We start from the raw sequence: 17,810 nt of genomic DNA on the forward strand, positions 1-17,810 counted from the left end.
TCAATTGTATTGATTTGATATTTCTTGGGGATGTACAGTCTTCTTTCTCTCTCACTGGGATCAACTTGTTAACAAAGTGTGGTGGGTTGATCTTGGCTGGATGCCAGGTGCCCACCAAGATGCTCTAGCACTCCCCTCCTCAATAGAGCTGGGGAGGAGAAAATAAGATGGAAAAAAAGTACTTGTGGGTCAAGATAAAGACAGGTTATTGAAGCAATAGCAAAAGTTGCACATGTGAAAGTGAAGGAAAAAGATGTTATTCTCTACTTCCCATCAGCAGGTGATGTTCAGGCATTTCCCGGGAAGCAGGGCTGCCCTGCTTGTAGCACTTGCTCCAGAAGACAAACACAGCAAATAACAAATGCCCCCCCATTCCTCCTCCTTTCTCTTTTTTATATCTGAACAGACATCATACAGTATGGAATATCCCTCTGGTCACTTTGGGTCAGCTGTCCTGGCTAAGTCCCCTCCCAAGATCTTGTCCACCCCCAGCCTGTTGTTGGTGGTGTGGGGGGAGGTTGGCGAGACAGCCTTGGTGCTGTGGGAGCACTGCGCAGCAGCAGTCAAACCACTGGTGTGATATCCCCACCTTTCTAGCCCCCAGTACAAGCACAGCACTGTGAGGGCTGCTATGGGGCTTGGCCAGACCAAATACACAAAGTATGTATGGTGAGGTTATTGCCAAAAAAAATTGCAAAAATTACTAGCCTCCTGCAGAAGTTCACCTTTCACACTCCCCTAGAAGTTTTCATCCCAGACCTAGACCTCTTCCCCTCCATTGGGTTTTCCATCCACCCATAGTCTTGTAAGGTCTACACTGGAACTTTGCTCAGATGTATTTCTGAATGACAAAAAATACATACATTCAGTAAAAAAACATATGAACAGTCCACTGCCACATATGTGTCCCTACACCCTATGTATCTTCTTATCAAGCAAGCAGGCCAGGGATCAGCCTCCAATACTGCACAGGTCACATACCCACACAATGACACTTTCTCCTCCCTGACCTCCAAGGCAGACCTTGGTTCTTTACACATTCCTCCAAATACACAGAGATGCACACGAATACAAGTACAACCTACTGCAAGAAAATGATAGATATTATCCAGTACAGAAATACTGTGCAAGCATGTTGAAAAGTATCAGGGGAGTTCCTATATTTGGAACTAAGAACTGATTTACTTCAGAATAGTAAACATGAGATCCACTGAACTCTTAAACAAAACCAACTTTCTCACTTTAGAAACAAACTGTCTCCAGCATTGTCTTCAAAGGTGCAGAGATGCTTACTTTGAGGGCACAGCTAAAGTGACCAAAGCCCCCAGTTTTCCAGTGAATTTGGCCAATGACCCTTATGTCTGCATCCATTTGGAGTATTTGTTTCTTGAGTTCATGTTAGGTGAGGAGAATTGGGACAGTGCAAATGACTAGTCCTGCTCACTGACATGACTAAGCACCACAGAATTTTCTCCTGTTCCTAAAGGAACCTGGCCAAGTTCTCCTCATGCATCATGTAAAGCACCATAAAGCAGCAAAGAATTTGACTGTCATAGATTTAACAGATGCTTTAGAAACAACTTATATGGTTCAAGACATGTGACTAGAGACATTGCCTGTCAGACCTGGGAGGAGGCACAAATATTGGCCCAAGAGGATCATGAATTTCCACTTCAAAATAAGGCCAAGAGGAAGTGTTCCCAAGCAGGGAAGAAGCACTGACAGCCTGTCACTCACATCTGGGACAATCACACCCTGTGGGGCTCACTCATTACCTGCCAGCACTGCAGGAACCAGAGACCTGCTGGCAGAAATCAGCAGGACTGAGCAGGCAAGGGCAACGGGGTGAGGAGGGTTACCTCCTCCCACTGCATTTCTAGAGACACCCCTAGCTCCCACAATGTTCTTCCAATAACCCAGAGAGTCTTGTACAGGCAGGTAAATGCTGCGCCCGTTCCCAAGCTCTGCACAGACACAACCCTGGGCCTGTCTCCTGGGAAACTAATCAGCTGCTGCCTTTCATAACTCAAGAGTCAGTATCTGGCTCATTCTTTGTTAATAGTTAAATCCCAGGTATACATGGGAAGAGCAACATTCTCAGTGCCTTTCTACCTCCTTTGGTGAGGTGGTGTAGAAGCAAGCCAACTGGCAAAGAACTAGACATAAGCCCTGGGGTTTTTCCAGGACACCTTCCAGGTAGGTGAAATGTCCTGGTCTTTCTTCCAAAGACCCCGAGTGTAGCAAAAGGCTTGGGGCAAGCCTGTACAAGAGCAGGCTTGCTCTAGCTCCTCTTCCATGCTCCCCACCAGATGCTCATGCTCTTTTCCTCTAGGTCTCCCCACTCCCACCCGCTGGGGGGCTGAATCCTCTCCTATGCCTTTGGTCACATCTCTGCAGGGATCCTGAGGCTGTAAAGGGTCAAGAACAAGGGGCTCAGCCTAAGAACCTCACCTCACACAGCCTTCATGTTCTTGCCCCAAGGTCATGTACAATTTACTTCTCTATACTTCTACTAGAAAGCTCTTCCAAACACAGTTCTGAAGGCTGCAGCTCATCTCTCATCAGTCTCAGTGAAAGCCCTGGATCATTTCTTCTCCATGCTTTCTTCTTCCAACACCTCATTCAGTGCTGCTCACACTCTCAGACTCTGAGACACATGATTCAGACTGTACCTCAGCCCTTTTTCCCCCAACCAACAGAGAACATCTTTTCCCCAGTTTTCCCCTCAGCTTTGGCTATCCATTTAGAGATAATCATACAAGTTCTTCTCTCCATCTCTTCCTGAAATGGTTACAGCTGGATGTCAAAAGCAATTGCCACAGCTGAAGATACAGATCTTACTGTACAACTGGCTCAAGGCTGCCCTGCTTGAGCAGCAGTGTTGGACCAGATGACCTCCAGAGTTCCTTCAACCTCAGCCTCAACCATTATGTGAAAACCAGAAACATGTAAGGCATGGGTTATCCGATTCATTTCAGCTTCTGGGCTCAGAAGTAAAGGTGCCCCTTGTCCTCTATTCACTTTAAAAGGAAGCTGGGGTCATCAGTTCAATACAGACCTTACCATCTGGCCAGATCAGTCTGAACCTACATTTAACTCTGCTTGAACTTCTGCTAGAACAAAGTGGCAAGACAAATTATTCAGCTAGCTCAGAAGAGCTTGGCACTGTTCTTCCTCTCTTGAGTACTTCTGATCAATGCAACTTTCCACTATAGGACCCACAGTGCAATAAGTCCACATCTAGGTTACTCAAGAAGAATCTTCACAACTGTCTCAGATCCTTAGTCAGCTGAGCTTCTGCTCTTGTCAAGACCTGGCATACCCACCATCTTCCATAAAGAGAGAAGGGAATGCCTGAGCAACGAGCAGAACCTCATCCTTCTTCTCCCACCTCCTCCCAGTCTCAAAGTTAAAGGCAGTGTTTGAGCTGCTCTGCCAGTGCACAGGACCAGTTCAGACTTTACCCATTAAACAGTAACCAGCACAGGGTAAAATGAGTGCACATGGTAGTGAGAGTGTCTCAGAGATTCTTCAAGGGTAAAACCCCATACAGGCATTTTTCATTTCTTAGAGATGAAGCTCATATTTCTGTTTGTGTAAAAGTGCCATTTAATGCCTGAAACCTCTCAAGTTCTGGCAGGAGATTGCACTGTGTCTGAATTTTCATCTTCTCAGCTAAGCCTTTGCTGAAATGCAATGGATTGAGTCAGTCTTGCTTCTGTAAGGTTACTGTTTATACTCATTCTGCTGCTGATTCTGAGAAGACAGCATATCTGGAATACCATGTAAAAGAAAAGTCCTTCCCAGGACCCAGGCCTTTACCCATCGCTGGAAACCCTGACATCATGGATCTAAAGGGACCTTACCTGGCAAGGCCAGAGGTAAATTCTGTTGTCACTTTTCTTAGAGCTCTAAGGCAATCACTGACCCCACAAAAGGGGTACAATTTTTTCTCTGGACAGGTAGATGCAAATGCAGCAGAATTTATTACCCACAGTAACTGCTCTTCCCATCATATGATCTTGTGTCAGTGCAGGGGAATTCACTTGCAGCCACATCAAGATATTTGACCTATTTCTGTGGAGCACAGGAAGTGCCTGGATTCTCCAGACAAGGGTCACTAGAACAGAAGGACCCAACAGTTCCTACAGGAATTTCTACCAGGGGCTGCTGAAACATTCATGGAGAAGCCCAGAACTTTCTGGGGCCAATTGGTGGACTTGGCCATCAGGGAACTGCCAGAAAACAGCAGCTTGATCTCCTCCCTCCATCCTCACTGTGGAGAAACTTTCCAAGTTTCCCAAAGCAAAGTAGGAAACAAACACTGGTTATCCTTTTGAATCTGGTGGCAGTAAACTCCAGGACTTCAGGTAAGATGGTCTGTGAGAATCAGATAGTGTGATTTTTGGGGTCCTCCCACTGCACTACTCCTCAAAGCCACAAACAGAAAACCTAGAAGTTTCAGGCAGTTTCTGCACCCTGAGCTACTTCCACCTTGAAAAATGGTCTCCTTCTGAGTTGAGGAACATTTCCAACATATCCCTAAGAGTTCTCAACTCCTCAATTAAAAGTTACCTACAGAGTCCGTGTAGCAAACAAAGTTAACCTCATAATTCAAAATGAAGCCATTCTTAACCTGTTTTCCCTGGATTTCATTCCCATGTGAGCCATGCCATCTGTTCTGGCTGCAGCCCTTGCACCTTGCCACTAAAGGCAGTAACTCCAGATGCACCTAAAAGCATCTTCTTTTATTGTCACATTTCTGGGAAAGCCCTTCAATAGGAGGCAGAACATCCAGTTACACATTTCACCAGCATCCTCCAAGATTATTTCTCACTAGGATGTGTTACCAACAACAGGACTTCAGTAGGTAGCCCTTTCAACCAAGCAGGCTTGGGATAAAAAAAAACAGGTTTCTCCATCAGCATTCTAGCTCAGGCTTCAAGTCCTCATGTTGAACACCTGAAAGCAGGAGCTGTATGTAGCTGCAAAGGGGATGCATCAAAGGGATCTAGAAGCTGTAGCAGTGAGAGGCCCAGGAGGAAAGACTGGGTGACCAAGAGCTACTGAATTAGGAGACTGGACCTAAAGGGACACAGTCCAACTCTCAAAGAATGGTGGTGATAAGGGACAGCCCAACACAGCAGTGATGGGGGATGTGGCAATGCTGAGTTTCCCCTATACCAGGAAACTTTACAGTCACGTGTGCCCAAACAGCCACCTGGGGAAGGGCCACGACTGTCCTAGAGAGACTTGAGAGGAGAACAAAAGGCTTGCATTCAGCCTCTGGTCTGTCAAAATGCTGTTAGGGATGTGCAAACCCCGAGATGGGGGAGCCTTTCCTTCTGCAAGCTCTCTCCTCTGAGAACAGCTCAAGAAGCAGCTCCCACAGAGTTTCTTATGGCCATTCTGCATTTTGTTTCAGGGCAGAGGACCTGTGCTGGACAGACTCCTGCCAAAATGGAGCTCTTCCTCTTCTCCACCACCCTCCTACAGAGGTTCACCTTCCACCCTCTCTCTGGAGGTCCTATCTCAGACCTGGACCTCTTTCCTTCCACCGGGATCACCTTCTCTCCAGTGATTCATGAGGCCTGTGTAGTGCCACACTCCTGGGGCTTGTCTTAGTTATCTCCTTTCACTGAAACATGCAAGTGAAAAAACTGTGCCTCTAGTCCCGTGTGGGACGTTTGGTACTTCTGGATCAAGCAGGGATTTTTATCCCAAGCACATCTTTGCTTACAGCTGGAGGTGTCTTTCCCACCGTTACGGCAGGCAGCAGTCCGCACTTCCAGCCATTCCTTGGAAGGGAAGTCATTGTGAGGATGAATCACACAAGGGAGATAGAAAAGTCTATTTCATCCCGCCCTTCCCTACACCTCTGCCTGTTCCCCTCTATGAAAGAGGCCAGGGCCAGACCTCAGAAGGTACTCCACTGATCTACACACATAGGCAAAAGCCCTTGTGTTTCTGCATTCCACACATCCAGCACAGCTACATCCAAACTGCCTGAGGAAAATGGTCCATTACACAATTTATCCCCCACCAGTGCCCTAAATGCACACACACATGGAAATATAACTGAACAGCTCAACCTGAGGCAAGGAAATGAAGATGTTCACCCAAAGCAGATTTGCAGCACAGATGTATAGAGGGCTCTTAGATGATTCAACGCAGCCATATGCTGTCTGGAAGTTAAAATTAATTTAGTTTACTATGGAATAATTGCACGTTACTGATAACAAGAGAGTATAGAAAAATTAAAAGTCCTTCTCTATTTCAAATCAAACTGTTGCCAGTAGTATTCAAAGCTGGAAATATCTTCTCTCACACCCAGAAGGCTTCTGGGGATGCACCCTTGCCTGAAACAGACAACCAGTGCTATGCTCTGTCACAGCACTACCCAAACTAGCCAGCTGCAACAAGGCTTTTACCATCACCTACCAGGTTAACTTCAATAAGCAGTTCCTGTGCCTTGCCCTGGCACAACCACCAATCCCCCACAAGGTTTCAAAAGTTCATCTACTGTTTGTGCTATTTCTTCAGCCTCTTCCACCCTGCTTCTTGCCTCTGCTGCATCCGGATTCTTTCTTCTCTAGGCTCCTCTTCCAGCCAGCCTCTCCTCACCCAGGCACCCTTCTTCTCCCAAGGCCTCTCCTACATCCAAGGTGCTCTCTCCCCTCCCTTTGCTTCTTACAGGTCCCTCTTCACACAGTGCTCCTCTTCCATGCCCCTTAGAGCTATTTAACTACTTAGCAGGAAACAGCCACAGCTGCACCTTATCTACATCAGCCAGCCCACCACCCCTGAAGCCAGCCCACAGCTGTATGTTATCAATGCTAATTAACCCAGCTTCATTCCTCTATAATTCTTCTACAATTCCTCTACAGTGCTCCAGCAGGAGCTAAGCAAACCAGTTCTGTGACACCTTTTAGGCCTCTTCATTTCTTTCTCATACACCTTTGCTGTAGCTTTTTAGTCAAAAGAACAAGCTTAGTCACGAGAAGTCTTCTTAAGACTTCAGTAAAGCTTTTGATACTATCTTCCATGAGATCCTCATAGACAAGTTGTTAATGTGTGGGCTGGATAAACAGACAATAAGGTGGGTTGAAAACTTGCTCAAAAGCCAGTAGTGATCAGTGGTATGAAGTCCATTTGCAGGCCAGTAACTAACAGGGTGCCTCAGGGGTCAATACTGGGTCCAGTCTTCATTAATAATCTAGATGATAGGGCAAGTTTGCTGATGGCACCAAACTGGGAGGGGTGGCTGACACAGAAGAAGGTTGTGCCATTGTGTCACTATCTAGAAGTACTTCAGTAGGCTGGAGAAATGGGCTGACAGGGACTCATGAAGTTCAACAAGGAGAAGTGAAAAGTCCTGCACCTGGGGAGGAACAGCCTCAGGCACCAGTACATGCTAGGGGCCACCCACTCAGCAGTTTGACAGGAAAAGACCTGGGTATCCTGGTGGACACCACGTTGAACATAAGGCAACAGCATGCCGTTGCTGCAAAGAAGGCTGTTGGTATCCTGGACTGCATTAGGAGGAGTGTTGATCGAGGGAGGTGATCCTTCCCCTCTACTCAGTGCTCATGAGGCCACACCTGGAGTGCTGTGTCTGGTTCTGGGCTCCCAGGTACAAAAGAGATATGGACATACTGGAGAGAGTCCGGCAAAGGACCACAAAGTTGCTGAAGGTATTGGAGCACCTATTATATGAGGAAACACTGAAAGATCGGGGACTGTTTAGTCTAGTGGAGAGAAGGCTCAGGGAGATCCTATCAGTATGTATAAACACCTGGAGGAAGGGTATGCAGAAGACTTAGCCAAGCTCTTTTCAGTGGTATCCAGTGACAGGACAAGAGGCAATGGGCACAAACTGAAACGCAGGAGGTTCCTTCTGAACATCAGGAAACACTTTCTTACAGTCAGAGTGACCGAGCACTGGCGCAGCTTGCCGAGAGATGTTGTGGAGTGTCCTTCCTTGGAGGCAGTCAATAGCTGGACATAGTCCAGGGCAGCTGTCTCTCAGTGGCCCTGCTTGAGCAAGGGCGTTGGACTAGATGACTTTCAGAGGTCCTTTCCAACCTCAACCATTCTGTGATTCTGTGATTTGAAATTCCTAATGAATTCAATGGAAGCAAAGTTATACCAGTTCCTAAGTGCTTTAAAAAACAAGAAACCTTTGTGCACTAATCACTTGGGCATCGGCATTCTGATTTCAGTTCCCAGCATATCAAGGCTGTGCCTGTGCTAATGACGAAAATATAGCTAATCAGTAACCTGAAGAGCATGCAGAATGTATGACTTTAATAGCAAGCACCAGGCTGATGACCTGTGGTTCTCCATGTTCTTGGACTTTCACACTTGGACAGTGAGCTACACACTCACCCAGTCACACATGCTTGGCTAGGAAACATTTACCTGCCTCTGTACCGTACTGAGGATTCATTAGCAAGCACACAAATTTCACGGGAAATTTTTGCAAGGACTGAGATCTAGAGTCCACGCTTTCCCTTTTCTCTTCTGCAGCAAATACTTGGCTGAATAGACATGGGCTGGAGCAGCTACACTTCCATTGGTTTAGTGCTCATCCTAATTTTTCTGTCAGTTTTGAAAATGGGAGGTTTCTGGAACAACCACCGGAGAAAGAATTTTCCCCCAGGACCAAGAGCATTACCTATAATTGGAAATCTGCACTTGTTTGATTTGAAGAGACCCTACAGGACTTACCTACAGGTAGTCATTATTTTTTCTGTTGGTACCATAATTGCACATATCACCAAGCCCCATAGTCCAAGATGTCAGAGAGTTTTTACTATTGTACGTGTTGCATCCACAGATGATCCTTAGCGAAGGACAGGAGACGGTTATTTGAGCAGAAGACTTTGAATGTAGCAAGATTTGTTCTTTACTGTAATACTTGCTCCATTCAGCTTCACGCGTCTAGGTTTCAGCCTTAAACTCAAATTAATAACAAGTGCTCACTTTATTTTTGTGGTCATTTTGAGGAAAAGGTAACTGAATAAGGAGTGATTTTGACATGTGGTCTGACTCCCTCCACCTGCCAGTGATTGATGTGCCTGGGGTTGTGGCTTCCTGCCTTCACCAATTCAGCAGCCCTTCTCATGTCCCTTTCCTCCTTTCTTCCCCAAAAGCTGAGATAACTATATATCCTTTATATTCAGGGCCAACAGTTGCCAGAAAATGCAGCAAAGATCTAAGCAAAACAAAGTAATAAATCTTGCAAGGCTTTTTTCTAGTGCTTTCTTTCCTAGTTTATTGTAGGACTTTCCTGATTTTGAGTCAGAAGACTTCTATGAACCTGCTCCTTTCTTAGAGTTCTTTCTATGTAGACATTGAAATTACACGTCCTCCTTGCTGACAATTTTAAAAGGGGTATTTGCACCTACACATCAGTATGTATGTTACATCCACAAATCAAAAAAAAAAAAAAGATCAGATGCAGTATCCAGAAAATCTCTATAGCTATACAAAGCAACCTAAGCTTGGCGGCAAAAGCAAGCTCCATCTCTTTTCAGGCCAGCAGAACCAACATGTCTCTGCTGTAATTCAGTGAATCTAATGGAGGAGGTTTGTTCTCTGACTTGAGCTTAGCTCAAGGTATGATATTGACACATACATAATGTATCAATGCAACTGGAGACCATATGCTCATCCCGAGCATCACCATTGCAAGCACTGGAAAATCTTTACTGGAGAACAGAAGCAATTATATTCTGCCACAGCTACAGCAGCCTGTATCACCATCGAAGGAGCTACTCCGAATTCAGACACGTGTCACTGCTGCTGTGTTATGTCATATAGTTGGCTGGACTTGCTTACCAGTTGCTGAACATTTTGCATACCAATGCTAAATAGCTGTCTTCTGTTCCTCTGGGCAAACACACTGGAAAATAAGTGCAGTCAGGAAAAAATCCTCCTATTGTCAAGAGAATCAGGAATGTTGAGTTACATGAAAATAAATCTGTGTGTACAAGTTAAAAAGGTACCAGCTTAGGCTAAACGTTGTGTCTCAGACAGATTCATGGTGGATGTAGTCATGTATAAAAAGTGAGAATTTACCTAATGCTAGACCTTGTGCAGAAAAAAACATGGGTTTTTTATACAATAATAGTAATAAAGGTTTGAACAGATTTATCCTGCAAACAGAAGCAGCACATTAAGAACGAGATCAGTGTGCACACATGAGTCAAAGTTTGAATTTACAGGGGTTCTAGAGGGAAGACAGAGCTGTCAGCACAATCCTTGACTGATGTGGGGTTTCGGCTGTTACCATTTCTGCTCTGTTTAACACAACATGACTCCACTCCTGACTGTGCCATTTAGTCATCAGCCATCATAATGGCTGGCACATTCACATTATTTAAATCAATTCTCTTTCACTGTGCTTAGGAAATCATTTAACATTTTAGTAACTTAGAGATCAGACAGGAAAATAAGCATCACTGAAAGGGTGGTGAATTTCTTCAGCTGTAAAAGCTGTAAATCACTGTTATCTTCTTCTGACAGCTGTCAAAAATATATGGTCCGGTCTTCAGTGTTCAGATGGGGCAAAGGAAAATAGTAGTGATTTCTGGGTATGAGGCGGTGAAGGAAGCTCTCATAAACAAGGCAGATGCATTTGCAGAGAGACCCAAAATTCCAATCTTTGAAGATTTGACCAAAGGAAATGGTAAGTTGGTTTTATTTTTCCTTCCCATCCTGATTTATTCAAAAAAAGGGTTTTTTCGTACAGATGGAGCAGAAGCTGGCACATGGCTTTAGATCAAAGACCATATAAATGGCACTGGAAATTGAGAGCAATTTTGTTGACTTTAGTGTATTTATTCATGACATGTTAAGATGCTACCTAAATTTTAAAGACATTTGTGCCTAGTCAGGTTTCTCCTGCAATCATCAGATATATAAGATCTCAGTTCAGTTCCAATTCCAGAATATCAGCAGTTTAAACCTGAATTTCCAACACCCTCTTTCTTTCAGTGATAAGTGTCTCTCAGGATATATGTTCTTCTGAAGATTTGATCAAAAACCTTTTAAATAGTTTATCCTCCCTTTTTTGTGCAATAAACCTATTGTTGAGGCTTGAAAATATTTAAGGGAAAGTTGTTTCTTTCCTCAGCCAGGAGGTAATTTAGCTTGTTTTAAAAGTGACTACTACTAAATATCTACATTATATGTCTGCAGATTAGTTATTTAAAATTTTCTGCCACCTTGAAATGTTCTCTTTGTGTCAGGGATTGTTTTTGCTCATGGTGATAACTGGAAGGTGATGCGAAGATTTACTCTCACAACTTTACGAAACTTTGGAATGGGAAAAAAGGCCATTGAGGACCGCATTGTGGAGGAGTACGGGTACCTGGCAGATACCATTGAGTCACAAAAAGGTGGGTAGATGATTCATTCTTCAAACTTCTAAGGTTCTGAACAAGTGCCCAGAGGCTTGACAGTATTCCTCTCAAGTTCAGACCTTTTTAAGACATTTACTTCAGGCTGAATCAATTTGATGAATTGGGCTCCTCTGGCATTTTTGTGTCTTGGCGTGGTATTCTAGCATTGAATGATAACCAACAATAGCAATTGATCATAACAAATAAATAGTAATAATTAGTATTACATTTACATTTACAAATTACATCTCTTGCCACAATGTAATACATTCTTTTGTTCACTGTATAGGAAAACCCTTTGAAGCTAGTAAAATAATTAATGCGGCAGTTGCTAACATAATTGTGTCGATATTACTTGGAAACCGATTTGACTACAAAGACTCCAGATTTGTGAGACTTCTGAATTTGATCAATGAAAACATGAGGCTTGCTGGGAAGCCTTTGGTTACGGTAATGACAAACAAATATTCTGTTGCTGTTCCACTGCATGCCATAGGAACATAGTAATGCTGGTAGTCAGTTGTTTCTATTAAGCAAAAAAATCCAAGACTCTGAGACATAACAGGTTTACAAACACTTCCTGGGGAAAAAAAAGAAGCTTGAGAGAGAGTCTGGGAATCTTGAAGCCAACAGTCAAACCCTCAGTCTCTCAAAAACATACTTAAGCTGTAGTCTGAAAAGTACTAAATCTGGACTGAAAAGGTCGGATCGTGTAGTGCATGAACAGCAAGACCAGTATTCCCCCAAAAACATGGTTCACATGCATAAAGTGACCAGGCAAACCAGTACACTCTCAGAAAACAGGGCAGGGAGAAGCTATAGAGTATATGGTCTGCCTGTATGAGGAGCCCTGAAATATCTCAATGAGTAATAAATACTCTCTGATACTTGCATGTAATAACGGACACCAGATTCACTTCTGTTCCTTTAGGCTTTGAGACAGAAGAAAAAAGTTAGCAGAAGAGCTGGCTAAAGCTACAAAATTTGCTGGCCAACATTTCCATCTCCCTGTGGCAACTTGCAGGTGTCTGACATTTGACATCATACACTACACCTGCAAATGAGTAATTTGGAGCTGGGAGTTTTCCACGTATTCAGTGGTCCTTGGATTTTCTACCATGAATTCATCCAGTCACTTTTTCTTGTTCTAAAGAACAAAACATTAATGTTAAGTCTTTATCTTTGTATTTGCAAAATGGGCACAATATTATTAATGTGTTTCTAGAGTGTTTTCAGACCTCTGGCTGGTAAATTCTAACATCTTTCACTCTTGTAGATTTACAATATCTTCCCTTACCTTGGATTCCTCCTAAGAGCTAACAAGACTCTCCTTCGAAACAGAGATGAATTGCATGCTTATGTACAAAACACTTTCATAGAACATCTCAAAAACCTGGACAAAAATGATCAAAGAAGTTTTATTGATGCTTTCCTGGTTAAACAGCAGGAGGTAATTGAATCTGTTCTCATTTATTCCAACTTTTATGGTTATATGAAGGCATTTACCATTTCCTTTCAGTCCATATTTCTTTAGGGAATCTATATTTGACAGAACACATACAACAAACTGGTAGAGTTGAACTAATCTTTCACTGTGTTGCAGTTCCAACACCTTTTAATCAGCAAAATGTTACCCTTATTTAAGGGTTTGTTCAGACTGTATCAATACATTTACAGAGGCTGCATCTTTTTACCTGCACCGTCTGTTGTTCCACCCCTTGTGGCTCTTTCAAAACCAGAATGCGTTACAGAACAAAAGCACTACTGGGGCTTTACTGCTGTCCTGGTTTGGGGTCTCTGATACACCTGGGTTACCTTCTTCACAGAGAAACCAGTAAAGGCAGAGCTCAGCAAAACAAAACCTGTCAACACTCTTCTCAAAGTACAAGCCCAAAGCTGTTCTTTGTCTTTCACATTTAAAATATAGTATTTGTTTCTTCATAAATGTTTAGCTATGTAAATTGCATTTCCACATGGAAAGCTTTAAGTTTTCATCCTTTTATCCACTTCTTTCAGGAGAAATCCACTACCAATCAGTATTTCCATAATGACAACTTGCTAAGCTTGGTGAGCAATTTGTTTACTGCTGGTATTGAAACAATTTCCACCACGCTAAACTGGAGCTTCCTGCTGATGCTAAAGTATCCTGAAGTTCAGAGTAAGTGGTTTTATGACATATGCCTTTACACTCAGTGCATTAGGAACTAAATGGAAACCTGGAGGCTCAACATGTCAGTTAATACACTAAGGTATGAAAAGCTAAGATTTCCAGCTAATTATTGTCCAGGAATCACTGTGCCCTGTGGTTCAGATCCAGTAAGGGGCACGCTAGTTAGCCTACCAGTAGATTATAAACAGAGTTTGTGTGGGCCAGGTCTTTTGGTCAGTAAAATCTCATCAATTAAAAAGAAGAGAGCTGTCCTGTGTTGGCCAATGAAATTGGTCCAGGCTTCCCTCAGAAACAGGCTGTTAATAAACCAAAGGCCTGTGCAGATGTTAAATGGACTGTACCAAGGCTTTCAGTAGCTGAGAAGATTCAGGGAATTGCTCTTTGTCTGACATCTCCATTCCAGTCTATGGTACAGGGTTGTTAGGAGTCAAGTCGGGTTTTTGAGACACCTCTTGGTCAGAGCAAGAAACTTTGGGCAGAAGAGAGGGCAGAAAAATACAAATCTTTAGGTTTCTAACTGTTAAAGAAATAATCAAACTCTGCAGTTCTGTCCACCTCCTATGACTCCTGAAAGGAAAAAGGTTTGGGGGGGAATTTATGGTTTTCACTCCAGGTCTTTTATAAATTAGATCAGTAAAGCACAATAAGTTTCAGGGATGCATGAGTCCTTTATCTTACTTATACTTGCTTCTTCCCTCAGGAAAGGTCCAAGAAGAGATAGAGCAAGTGATAGGGTCAAAACCGCCAAGGATCGAGCATCAAACTCAGATGCCATACACAGATGCGGTCATCCATGAAATTCAGAGGTTCGCTAATATCCTGCCATTGGATTTACCTCATGAGACTGCTGCAGACGTCACTCTCAAAGGCTATTTCATTCCCAAGGTAAGGTGGCTACGGGATTGTTTCTTTGCGCATTTCTCCTTTCTCAAACCTCGTTAATGTGATAAACATGAACTGCCTAATGAAGTCACATCACAGCAGTTAGAACAATCTTTTTCTCCAGGCTGAAAATCTTGAAGTCTTATTGCCATTACTGCCACCACAGTATTTTCCTACAAATTAATTCCCCTTTTGTATTTTGCAGGGAACCTACATCATCCCCTTACTGACCTCTGTCCTGCAAGACAAATCACAGTGGGAGAAACCAGACATGTTCTATCCTGAGCACTTTCTTGACATCAATGGAAAATTTGTGAAGAAAAATGCTTTCATGCCTTTTTCAGCAGGTGCCTTCTCTTTTCAATTTACTCCCCTTGCAAGTAGAAATCTTAGACAACAGCTACTTGTACCAGTGTTGGCTTTTGTTTGTTACTGGCCTTCACACTGTTGTTTTCATGGGATCATTTCGCAACCCATATTTCAGAGATGTCTCAGGGCATACCTCTGGTAAGAGTGCTCACAACTGTCCTGTGATTCCTCTAGCCTTTGGGTGTTATGGATTTCTCAGTATTCAACTACTATATATGAAAAATTGTAGCACCTCCTTAAATATGAGGGAGGTTTTCAGCAAATTCCATGATGGGTTAGATAACACATTTCTGCATTATAATCTGTAGCCCACAACTGCTCCACAGCCTGGGTTTCTTTGTCTCTGGCTCTCACCATACCCAGCTGCACACAAAGTATGCAGGAAAGGTGGCTTCTGCGTCTTCCCCGGGAAAAAACAAGTTTTGGTTTTGCACATCCCTTTTAAACAGTCACAGATAATATTAGCTGGGATCAAGACTTCATACACTGCGCCAATAAAGAGGAGTTGCCTTATATAAAACCATAAATTCTGTGTAAAATCAAAGGACAGAAAGGGGTTGTCTTTTGAGGCTTCCACAGAGCGTGACATTCACCTAAGCTTCTACACCTGCACCATTTCCCAAACCATGGGAGACTGGGACCCCTACGATGACTGCTACTTCTCCAACATTCCTCCTGCTTTGCAGGCTTTGTCATTGCTCCGTTAAGTTCCTATATGTCAGTTTCTGGCTAATTTGTCTATCATATTCACAACACTCTGCATTTTTTATAGACCCTATTTGTGTATTTTTAACTCTGCATGATATTTGAATGCGGCTTTTTCTTGTCATGCTCGCCACCCAACATATAGTAAATATTTACTTTTTATTCATAGAAGGATTTATGATAGTTCCAATCCACACACCTTCTTTTTCAGATGCAAGTGTAGGTGTCCTGGCTGAAAGCACATCCAGGGAGTGTCGGGTCTGGGCATTCCCTAGAGGGTTTATTTCATAGCACAGCCATGCAATAGCTCTTAATTTTCCATTTTCTGTTATACAGGGAAGGTAAGGGCAAGTCTTAGTTCAGGTTTTTATTAGTTCTGGCCTTGAATCATCATGCTCTGATTAAAGCAGTTTACAAGCTGCTGAATTTGACCAGGGCTGAGAAAAATTTATATATGCAGTGTTTTTGAAGAAAGGCTTATGTTAGGGTCTCTGTAGATATCTCCAGCACCTTCCTCCTGAGTCCCACTCTAGCCAGCCTTTGCGAGTCTCCACGGTCTTTCCTGACACGTTTTAACATAACAAACTGCCTGTGACTAGATTAATAGAGCCAAAATCTAGACCAACCAGCCAATTTTGGTCTGGGATCCAAAAATTGAACCAAGTGGAGGAAAAATCTGAATATGAAGGCAAATACAAATTTTATTCAAAATTGGCATTAAGGAGTTCAGATTGCATTTCCATACATTTCTCCCAACATGCAAGCATTGAGACAAAGGAAAAGAAAAAAATCACCAGGTTCATTCATAGCTAGAATATGACATTTCAAGTGTTCTAGATTCCTGCTGATCTTCCTCAGAATAAATGCTGCTCAGAGGTTTTCATTTCTTCCAAATATTGAAGAAACAGCTCCCAATGACTCTCTTATGGCTGTTCTGCATTTCGTTCCAGGGCGGAGGATATGTGCCGGTGAGACTCTTGCCAAAATGGAGCTCTTCCTTTTCTTCACCAGCCTCCTGCAGAGGTTCACCTTCCACCCTCCCCCTGGAGTTTCCATCTCAGACCTGGACCTCAGCCCTGCTATTTCATTTAATGTCACTCCCAAACCCTATAAAATGTGTGCTGTAACACGTCCCTAGAGCTATAATCAGCATCAATTAGTTTCAAAAATGTTTAAATTACTTTTTCTTGATACCTGCCTTCTTAATTCCTTGGCCAAAATAATTCACCTTGCATCTTAATGGAGGTTCCCAGTACTTCTAAAGCAAAGTGGTGTTCTTTTATTTTTGATCTGTTGGGGGAGGGCAGAGGTGGACCTGAAGTGTGGACTAATTGATGGCTCATGGATTAACCCATTAGATCACCTAATCTGGGCTAAATAATACAGACCCTCAGCTTCCACATTGTTACTTGGATTTTCACTTGCTAATGTGTGTTTGTTGGAAACATATCCCCCAGCAACACTCCCAAGTCCCGGTTTATCCAAAGAGACATATGGACCATGAAGCTGTGCCTAGTTTGCACTGTCCTGCTTAAAGATCAGCACTGCAGAGCTTATCACTCTCTGGTGGACATGGGTTGTTCAGAGCTTCAGGTTTTCAGAACAGAAGGGCTGCATGGTCTTGGCACACAGATGGGTTTGAAGCTGGGCCACATAGACCAATGTTCCCCAATACCTCATTGCAGCTTCTCCCCTTGGCTCTTCTCCCTAACAGTTTCCCTCTTCAGGAGCGTTCAGTCTCTTCCTCTGCCTGGGCAGTAATCAATGCTGACTCTCTGTGGTATGCCTTAATGCTCGGCTTTTCTTAGGTTGGCTATTTTACTTGGCACTAGAAGGACAATGTTCCCCATCCTGCCATTTCTCCTGAGAGCAGGTGCTGAAGCAAGACACTTCTTCCTTCTTCTCAAAGGAGACACTCCTCTAAACATTCCCTTTCATTCAATCTCATTCCCTTGGTTTGGGGTGTTTCATAGCAACACTTCTCCATATGCCTTTGTCTGCATAGGCAAACCAGATTCCAATTATTAGGCTGTAAACAATTAAATAATCGTGGGGAAATTCAATCCACTTTAGAATTGATACACAGAGCACAATTCAACTGCTTTAACCGCAAGCCTCTAGCACCATTTTAGATACCTTCAGATCTTTTACTTAGGCTTCAGCTGCCAGGCTGGGGGGACAGGTCCGGTGCCACATAAGCCCCATTGCATATTTCAGATAATGTAGATATTTCAAACATCTGTGAGTGTTCAAATGCAGACTGCTACATATAAAGT

General features: G+C 43.3%; 1 protein-coding gene across 1 annotated transcript; it reads left to right on the forward strand.

Moving 5' to 3' along the window:
* The first annotated feature begins 8,348 nt into the window (after positions 1–8,348).
* LOC130151174 (cytochrome P450 2K6-like) lies at positions 8,349–16,725 on the forward strand. Its single transcript, XM_056343040.1, has 9 exons — positions 8,349–8,736; positions 10,531–10,693; positions 11,256–11,405; positions 11,698–11,858; positions 12,685–12,858; positions 13,425–13,566; positions 14,279–14,463; positions 14,666–14,807; positions 16,485–16,725. Exons 1-9 carry the CDS (start codon positions 8,551–8,553, stop codon positions 16,670–16,672), a joined length of 1,491 nt encoding a protein of 496 aa, XP_056199015.1. The 5' UTR covers positions 8,349–8,550; the 3' UTR covers positions 16,673–16,725.
* Positions 16,726–17,810: the final 1,085 nt, after the last annotated feature.

Source organism: Falco biarmicus, chromosome 6, assembly GCF_023638135.1.
Source record: "Falco biarmicus isolate bFalBia1 chromosome 6, bFalBia1.pri, whole genome shotgun sequence".
NCBI lineage: Eukaryota > Metazoa > Chordata > Aves > Falconiformes > Falconidae > Falco > Falco biarmicus.